This window comes from Lingula anatina, chromosome 4 (genome assembly GCF_051362555.1).
Source record: "Lingula anatina isolate TDL-2025a chromosome 4, LinAna3.0, whole genome shotgun sequence".
Taxonomy (NCBI): Eukaryota; Metazoa; Brachiopoda; class Lingulata; order Lingulida; family Lingulidae; genus Lingula; species Lingula anatina.
The window spans coordinates 15,250,559-15,259,455 of record NC_141770.1 but is presented as its reverse complement, the minus strand read 5'-3'; the positions used below and the strand labels follow the sequence as shown (position 1 = coordinate 15,259,455).

Here is an 8,897-nt window from a genome sequence, read left to right as displayed (position 1 = left end):
ACTATGTACACGTATACGTCCTGTTTATTATTTTGAATAGTCTGAAATGATCTAATGTCCATCTCCTTGTTAAAAAAATACAGTTAATTTTATCGTAGAAGCATGTTAACAATACTTGAAGTTATGACACAAATATCTAACTTAACTTTCTTTTTCTAATATGTAAGTATAAAATCTCAAACCCATCTCATCTTATATGATGCGTTATGCTTGTCCTCGCATTGGTAAAAAAATCTTAATCTAGGATATGACTGTATCTGAGGCTTTGGCGCGGCGTTCACGCTTCAGTGCAATCCGACAGTTCACCAAGGTTCTCTGAAAGAAGGAAGCAAACATGAAGCAAACATGCCGTAAGATAAAATAACGAATATATATAAATAACGAATATACAGAAAATACATGTATACAAACCATAACCAATACATTAAATGGTTACCTGTTGTTTATGTATCTTAGTTTACATTACTCTGTTTCAAGCGTTCATTCGCAATGGCAAGTCCTGGATAGGTTCAGGTGTCGATGTACCCTCTTCTCCCGGGGATCCTCCCCCCCCCCCCCCCCCCCCAATATATATATTATAGTACAATTTTCCTCGATTACCATTTTCTCGCTTCTCTCGGCAATTTCATTTATCCTTGCTCAACCCCCCCCCCCCCCCAAACAAATATCTGCTAGTAGATAATTATGCATTTTTCACGCCCCTTTCTACACCTTAGTTAAAAACCAACCCCTCTTACAAAGCAAATTTTACATACTGTGTTTTTCCCGTACATCGTCGCACAGTTTCTTAAACCTTCCGCTGGCAACTAGCTTCTCAAAGCCGACATTCCAGGCCTTGTTGAAGCCCGAGTCTTTCCTAGTCATCATCCCGGCCCCAGTCGTTGCGCAGCCAAAACCATCGGATAGTCTCGTCAAGGTTCCGTTTGAAAGCAAACCAGAGCCACTAGCTACGAACCCGGCATCAACCTATACAGATCACACGGAAGGACGTCAGTAAAATCGGAGGATTTATCGCATTAAGTGGCAATATACCATGAAGTATCTTAACAGACGTTTTTTAATATTTTATGAAAAATTGGAAAAGTTTGAAATGATATCCAAAACTGACAAAAATGTCCATTAATGTTTGCTAATCACGTGTCCAACTCCTGTCCTGCTTCAAAATAATAATAATAATAATAATAATAGGTCTTCCACATGGATTCTCACCGTATTGTTTTGGATTGCTTGATACATCTCGTTGTAGTCAGCGACGTAAACGATGCCAGACTTAGGGAGGAGGCTTCCCTTCACGCTTGTCCACCTAGCCATGCATTTTTCGTTTGTAAACCATCCGTCAACAAAACCTGAAATAATAGGTACATATTTGACAGATTCATATTAATTTTAACTCAGAATGAGACCAGGCGGTGTTTAAACTGTTATATTTTTTCTGTGCAACATTTTACCAAGCTGAGCTATAGCGAGTTAAATATTGTTGTCAGTTTTTAAGTGGCGGATCCAGCTCCGAGAACATGCACCGCCACCTCTGCTCCGTACATACTGGGGTAGTTTCACAGTATCTTCGTCTATTATTTCTTACTTGTCAGACCATACGAACAATAGCTCCTACCCCCACCCTGCATAATCCTGTTGGTTCTATAAATGATCCGATTCAGAGTCCATTTGTCTAACAAACAAAAAGGGCGGATCCAGGATTATTTGAAGGGGGGGTCCACGGATGCAAAGCCGACCCCCCCCCTCCCTTGGCGTGGGGTTCGGGAGCCGCTTAAGGGCCCCGAAAAATTGGTATTTTAAAGGGCGAACAGTGCCATTTGGTACGGTTTAGAAAAATGATTCAGCTAGTGAAAATTATAATTTCAAGCGGGCATCATTGGTGTGATTTTTTTCAGCATTCGAAGGGGGGGCGGGCAGTACTCTAAATCCGCCCCTGAACAATACTGATAATTTTACCACGAACTGCATCTATTCAGTAACGCCTACCTACCTATTTTCTTTCCTGTGATATCATTGTGGTTGAAATTCCCGGGGTTTCCGAGTTTGACCCAGAAATATCCAAGCGTTGGTTTGAAGAAAGGTTTCGAGAAGTCAAATATGTGTTTGCGTTCTACGGTTGCATACCATCCCGTGCATGCATCATACCAGCGACCATGAAGACCTAGAATCATGAATTGTGGTTGGCTAATTATTAACCATTCTTACTTGCTTTCAAGAATGATTTCTGTACAACGTTTTTAAGCCCAAGAAAAGCATGATTTCGTTAGCATGAACGGTAAACTTAGCATAAAAAGTTGAAATAAAAACAAGCGTTCACGTGGATTTTTTTTTTTTTTTTGGGGGGGGGGGGAGCTTTCGCTGCCAATACAGATTATCGTTAAAACTTCTGACTACTGCAGACATACATGTAAATTTAACCAAGGAGTTATCTCCTTGATTTAACTTGTAAAATGCCCCCATCGCACCCCTCCCTCTCAAGATCTAACAAAGACAGAACATCAAAAAATGTGATATAGGCTCATATTACAGTGTGCCTACCTCTTCCCCCAAATGAATGCTGCCCAGGCTCTGAAAAATAACAGTTGGAATACTTGTCCCAAACGATACGACAGTCCATTCCCGCCTCGGTGCATACTGGAACAGAAAACGTGCTTTTAAGCCTCATTTGCACTGAAGTTGTGACGTCTTAACTTAAAGCCATGCAATCAGCGCATTGTATACACTTAGTTTTCCTGAAAATTACAACACTTTTCTTCTATTCTCCAAAGTATACCAAATCTATTCGATTAACAAAGTTAAGATCTATGAAATGTTTTTGCCTTTGGGCTTTTAATTCTTGAGCTTTTTAAAGGAGTGTAGTGAAAATCGAAAATTCATTTACGTACCAGCGTCGATGATATCCGTGTAAGCGCCCGCCAAGAAACCGTCGTTGTCACTGAAAATTATAAACTTAAGATATATAAATAGCATAGTAAAACAGTAACGCATGAAGAAATATGTTTATAAAAGCAAAGAATTAAAGGTCATAAAATTTAGTTATTATTCAATGAAAAAAATTAAAATTATGTTTAACACATTAGTAATAGATATTAAACCAATTGTTATAACTTTTTATACAATGCTTTTAAAGGCGTAAAATATTATCTATATGTATTATGATAATAACAACACGTTGTCATGGAACCTTACATATACCCATAGGCACCAGAACCGTGCCCAGTAGCCACCAACCAAATACGGTTACTGTCGGCAAGTTTCGTGTTAACATTTGTATTCTGACTTCCACCAACAGACGAGCTTTGTGCGGCCGGCGCCTGTAAGGTTCTTTGCTTGCCTTGGATCGTAATACTAGGGGAAGATTGTTTTGACAGCGCAAACGCCGCAATGATGATCGCAACCATCGCAATCAGTCCGCATACCACTGCAGCTATTATCAACACTTTTGGTGCTAGAAAACAAGTTTTTTATTGACAAAGGAAAAAAGTTCGTTTTTCTATAGATCCATAGACTGCTTTTGCTCGATGACTGTCTTTACTCATGTCCTGAATATTAACTGACCGTATCTAAATTTAGATGGAATATAATGTAGTGGAGGTAAGCCCGGTTGGGATCTATACGCGGAATTGTTCAGTCGCTGTCACAAAAACAAGACCGTTACATAAAATAAAAACACGTCTAATTTTAACGCCTCATGTATCAAATGAACTGGGTAGATGCATGCTACATGTGCACGTACTACGTACTATCACATCACCATATCCCCTACGCGCCCTGTCGTCTTAGGGCGAGCACGAGACACATACATAAGAACAACTGGATATTGAGTTATTAAGACTCGAAAACTTATGCAGTACTAGAAAAACTTTACCTTCAATTATACCTGTGAATACCTACATGTGGAGGCAGACGTTTCAGTTGTTAACCCCTTCACGCTGCTTGTCTCTGCCGGCTGAGCCTCCATGATCTCAGAGGAACACACAAGCAACAAAAATTACAAGCCTCCTTCGGGTATTACAGGTGGAGCGATCAACGCATCAGTAATCGTAGTAAACACATAAACAGCGAATTCTGTGTCATTAAATAAGACACATTTACACTCTATGTTTTGAGAGCGCACGCATTGAGTCGCACAAAATAGTTGTTCACTCAAAAGACATACTTCTACGGATTGTATGAAAAGACAAACTTGCTTTCCTCGCGTAGATATAGTTTTGTTTTAACTTTTCGGCGTAGTTCGCGGCGTGTTTTTGCGACGTTTAGTGTGTAAACGGGGCTTTCCTGCCACCCTTGCCCGGGATGACCTTGAAAAAAAAAGTGCGGTAGGTCACGCATGACAGCAGACGACGATATGTGTCCTCCAAATTTAACAGTGTATACAGGTAGCATGGATCATGATGGATAACGACTCACAATGGCTCAGAAAGTCATTTGAAATTCTATCGACATAGCATTGCGCCCAGAATGATATATACAAGATTGAGGTGTGAGAAAAAGTATGACATACATATTTGGTGCAAATGAAAGTCAACGACAAGTAGAGTCCTCCATTTTCGCGACTGCAAAAAATACTCTACGGATATAAAGTTTTATTTTATTATTATTATTTTGCTCTATTATCTACACACGCCCTAGGACGAATAAAACGAAGAGATACAGATACATAATGTTCCTTACCTAATTTTTTATTCCGTAGGTTCAAACAGCCCAGTTTCAACGGGAATTAGTATAAGTAATCAAAAACGATATCCTGAGACAAAAATGTGATTAATATTATGCTTCAAACCTTTCCGTATACAATGGACATAGAAATTCTCAATTTAAAAACCCATTTGAAGAAAACAGAAAAATGCAGTTAAAGATATATTCTAAAGGGGTATTATGAGATGCATGTTAATTTTACTGATACATTTTGTCCTCGACCTCAAGAATGTAAATTTTCACGATGCTTGGTAACGAAGTCTTTACAAATTACTTTCTACAAGAATGCAGTTTCGCCGCGTTTCGTGTTAGACATTCGCCTGTTCCCCGTCACGATATCGTTTCTCTAATCATGGATGTCACTGACCTAAATTATATTAATGACTTAAATATTACATATACATCAAACAATTTTACGTGATGATCTACGCCAAAAAACGTCAATTTTTTTTTCTATTTTTAAAAGCCGGGCGACACCGCGAAAGTAGTATAAAGATATTAATTGCGTTATTTAAATAAGATATAGACATTTTCCATTTTCGGAGACGTTACACAACATACTCGCTTCCTGACAAGCTGCAAATTTTCTACTTCAATAAATTAAAACTAGATAGATTGGAGAATATGAAATCACGGAGATGGTGCCGCGAGCAACAGTAAAATTTAGTCCGTTTATGTTTTTCTGTAAGAACAGATGTATCTTCAAGTAGTAATTATTTTTTTCAGTGATATAAGTTACTAGACTAATGTAAGCAAAATTCCATTTGGACAAAAAAATTCCTCCTCTGACTTATTTTAAATAAAAGTTTAATGTGTTAAATAGACCTATATATTGAAAATCAGTGCTAACGCACGTTGACTCCCTTTAACACAGTTATTAGCATGTTTATGCGGTTCCCAGCTAAGCTTCAAGTAATCTTGCCATGTATGGTACAGACCAACACTTATATTTTTAATACTTGAATCACTGAATGTATCTTGAACTGAAGCACTCGAACACCAAATTTGTAGTGTAAGACAAACTTCAGATCAGGGATTCTTTGTAAGAATGGGTCTTAGATGGACTTTTTTCTGTTACTTTAATTTAGATGCCCTTGATATCAGAAGGCAGGAGGACACTGTAGGCAGAACATATCCAATGCAACTCAACACAACCACACAAACCTCACATACACAGGTCCTCACATACAACATCTATTGTAAAATTACCATAGTCTATGGTTTGCTGATATTTCTGTGAAAAAGCGAAAAAAATTCAACTTGTCACTCCTGCCCCCCCCCCCCCCCCCCAAACACACACACACACACACACACACACACCTCAGTAAAACTCTGGATTCAACAGTGGTAAATCTTTTCTATACTATTTATATTTGACGAATTAAAGTAAGTATAACAATGACACAGTTCATATAAATAACCAAGCTCTCTTTATTTTAAAGGTACATACGAACCGAGCATTGGTGAAGCGTGGATTCCCAGTAAGACATGTAAACCACTTCTACTAGTTTCTTATACGACTCAAATAAATTCAACATGCCAAGGGATAAACTGAATAGATCACTCAATCAGCCATATAAGAGCTTTGGACTGCTCCTTTGTTTTACATTTTTGGCCGGAAATTTAACCTACTTTCGTGACCTACTTTTATGCCCCATTGACATACAGCATAGAATGCTAGCAGAAAAATCCATTCAAACATCATTTTCGGGTAAAATTAAACAATGGCTTTTGGTAATTCTCTTAGTTATACTACTTGAAACTATATGCTGGCATTTGGTTGGTTTTTGTGACTTTGTATGCATCCTTTAAAAGAAAAAAACTGTCTCTATTTCAACTAATAATATCCTTTTCAAATACAAGAAAATTGTACATTCAACGGTGCATAAACATTTATTTTTTCAACTCTTTTCTTTAAAAATATCACTTGATTGAAAGATTGACTGTTCATATCTAAAAACAAACCAACAAGCCAATTCACACATATTTTAGTTATTTAATTATTTTAACATATTTTAATAAATTATATGGCACAAAATAACTCTCAGTATTTACTTTAGCAACAGCTCTTCCAACATCATTGGTAAATGTATCCCACAAAACCAAATTATCAAAGAAAACCAACTGTGTAAAGTCTGGTCATGCCGTCTCACTGGTACTTCACTGAGAAACTGACAACATTTAGAAAATAAAAGTTCACCAAGAATGTGTGTGGCAGTCACTTGCCCTCATTAAAATTCCTTGAAACAAAAAATGAAATATTTAATAAATAAATACTCCAACGAATACTGTCAATGACATTCATGCCGGAGGCCCGGAGCAGCACTACAACATGCATGCTTTGAACAGGAAGCTTTTCTCTTTCAGATTTAGGTATCAATATGTTATTCAAATCCATAAACTTTTAAGAGCATTAAAACTGGGGTTACGTATACACAGAAGTGACACTTCACAAAGATCAGGCGAAAAGGCATCTTAACACTACACAGCCGAAGTGCTTTTCTAGCATATGTATTGAAAGAATCAAATTACTAACCTTGCATATTCTGAGTTGCTTTAAAATAATAACCTGTAACCTGAGCATCATCTTTGGTCATGCAGACAACATACTAGAGACAGTTAGTAGTTACTTGTTCATATACCATATGTATCTTTAATATCCTTATCTAACACTTACTTTGAAGTCATTCTAAAATGAAGCACATGTTTTATTATGTATCTCTTACCCTCTGGTATTTGTAGGTTCCAGTGTATACTTTGGTATGGACCTGTACTGGCACTATCCATACATTAACCTAATGGTATAATAAATATAATAAGTTTAAGACTGCAAACAATTAAGGTCAATGTCACAGAAAACCCAGTGACCAGATACCTGAACTGCTGTACCAAAGTTCATCAATGGTTTCAAACTTAACACATTATATATCAGGATCCTGATCCATCTGGTAGATTTTCTGTAGAACCAAGATTATTTAAGGTAAACTTTTGCGTATGTGTTCCTCCCCCTTTTTCTCCTCATTCCCCTCTTTGCTATAGTAAGTGACATATGAGTAGTAGCAGTCATAAAGCAGAGATATCGTGTTGTCGTAGATCACCCTGAACTTTGTTGGCAAGAATTTAAAGTTAACGAACTGTGCCACAGGCCACACAAGCATATCCACCACAAACAGATGGGTCCCTTTCCAATACAACTCATCTTTGATCTTCAACAAACTGTGGCCACTGAACAAGCCGAAGCTGAGGAAAAAGAGGGTAATGCAGACTGGAGAGAACAGTATCTGATCACAGAGAATTTTCTTCACTAGAACCGAAAGAGTTTTTCCAGGAAACCATTTGTCCAAGTACAGGTACCAGTAATGGCAGGCAGGACCTATGGTTATGCCAGTCAAGGAAAGTTTCAACGTTCGTGCCTTGTCCCACTGTTTGTGAGTACCTTTTTTGATCTGATAAATCTGCTGCATGTAGTCTCCAGCCCCAGAGAGGGACACCGTCACTGTGGTATTGGTCAGCAACAGGTACTTGCCAAATGTTTTCTGTGATACGTTCTGCACAAATGCCTTTGTGCTTGTCACGACTCTTTGTCGTTTAATAGCAAGATTTTGGAAGATATTATCCATCAATGTCTTTTTGTGGTTCTGAGACAGTGGATCCAGTTTCATGATCACTTTAGGTTTCCGGCCAGTGAGTCTCTGAGTTGGTTTGTAATTTATGAAAGTTGGCAGTTTGTTTGGAAGGGGCATCACCTTCTGGCGGGTAACTTTCTCCTTCACTTTGGTGAGTTCCTTTGCAAATCGATTCATGGCTGAAAATAGATTGAAAAAAATTAAAGCCAAGACATAAAACAGTCATCAAAAAAACTGTGAGCCAAGTATCAATAGTACTACGTAGTAGTGCACGACTTATGTTCATAACATGCCTTCGTCGACGTTATAACATTAGTTACACAACGGTGTTTCGTAATTCTGCCGCAGTGCTATTATAAACAACAAGTTAGAAAGTTCCAAGGGAGTATTTCCCTTACCTGAAAAGCACCATCCGTACTTTCACAGCTATGTAATTTCCACTGCAACTTCTGGAACTATTTGGATAAGTAAAAAAAGAGGAAAGTTAGCTGCCGAAGGTGTCTGTGTCCTTCGGGGGTCACGTTTTCAGTCACCAGCATCAGATATGTTCCGCAGAAACCTATTCTTTAAAGTTAT

At 38.0% G+C, this 8,897-nt stretch overlaps 2 protein-coding genes across 3 annotated transcripts; both read right to left on the bottom strand.

Annotated features, from left to right (window-relative positions):
- Positions 1–8: 8 nt before the first annotated feature.
- On the bottom strand, positions 9–4,066 carry LOC106152970 (uncharacterized). Of its 2 annotated transcripts, none has more exons than XM_013526720.3 (8): positions 3,892–4,066; positions 3,187–3,445; positions 2,883–2,932; positions 2,536–2,631; positions 1,988–2,158; positions 1,210–1,346; positions 756–966; positions 9–315 (listed from the first exon to the last, which is right to left on the bottom strand). In XM_013526720.3, the coding sequence occupies exons 1-8, from the start codon at positions 3,956–3,958 to the stop codon at positions 278–280; spliced, it is 1,029 nt and encodes a 342-aa protein (XP_013382174.2). In that variant the 5' UTR covers positions 3,959–4,066; the 3' UTR covers positions 9–277. The 2 variants fall into 2 exon arrangements, with proteins under 2 accessions (XP_013382174.2, XP_086867479.1); XM_087011353.1 differs by having other exon boundaries at positions 3,866–4,010.
- Positions 4,067–6,108: 2,042 nt separating this feature from the next.
- Positions 6,109–8,879, bottom strand: LOC106152953 (mpv17-like protein 2). Its single transcript, XM_013526699.2, has 2 exons — positions 8,720–8,879; positions 6,109–8,500 (listed from the first exon to the last, which is right to left on the bottom strand). The coding sequence occupies exon 2, from the start codon at positions 8,496–8,498 to the stop codon at positions 7,671–7,673; it is 828 nt and encodes a 275-aa protein (XP_013382153.1). The 5' UTR covers positions 8,499–8,500; positions 8,720–8,879; the 3' UTR covers positions 6,109–7,670.
- Between the last annotated feature and the right edge of the window lie 18 nt (positions 8,880–8,897).

Excerpts from the sequence above, each read along its gene's own strand:
- LOC106152970 (XM_013526720.3), bottom strand. The coding sequence starts at position 3,958 with ATGGAGGCTCAGCCGGCAGAGACAAGCAGCGTGAAGGGGTTAACAACT. Across the intron at positions 2,632-2,882 it reads CACGGATATCATCGACGCTG|TATGCACCGAGGCGGGAATG; the intron begins GTACGTAAATGA and ends TTTCTGTTCCAG. Across the intron at positions 1,347-1,987 it reads TATCACAGGAAAGAAAATAG|GTTTTGTTGACGGATGGTTT; the intron begins GTAGGTAGGCGT and ends CTATTATTTCAG.
- LOC106152953 (XM_013526699.2), bottom strand. The coding sequence starts at position 8,498 with ATGAATCGATTTGCAAAGGAACTCACCAAAGTGAAGGAGAAAGTTACC.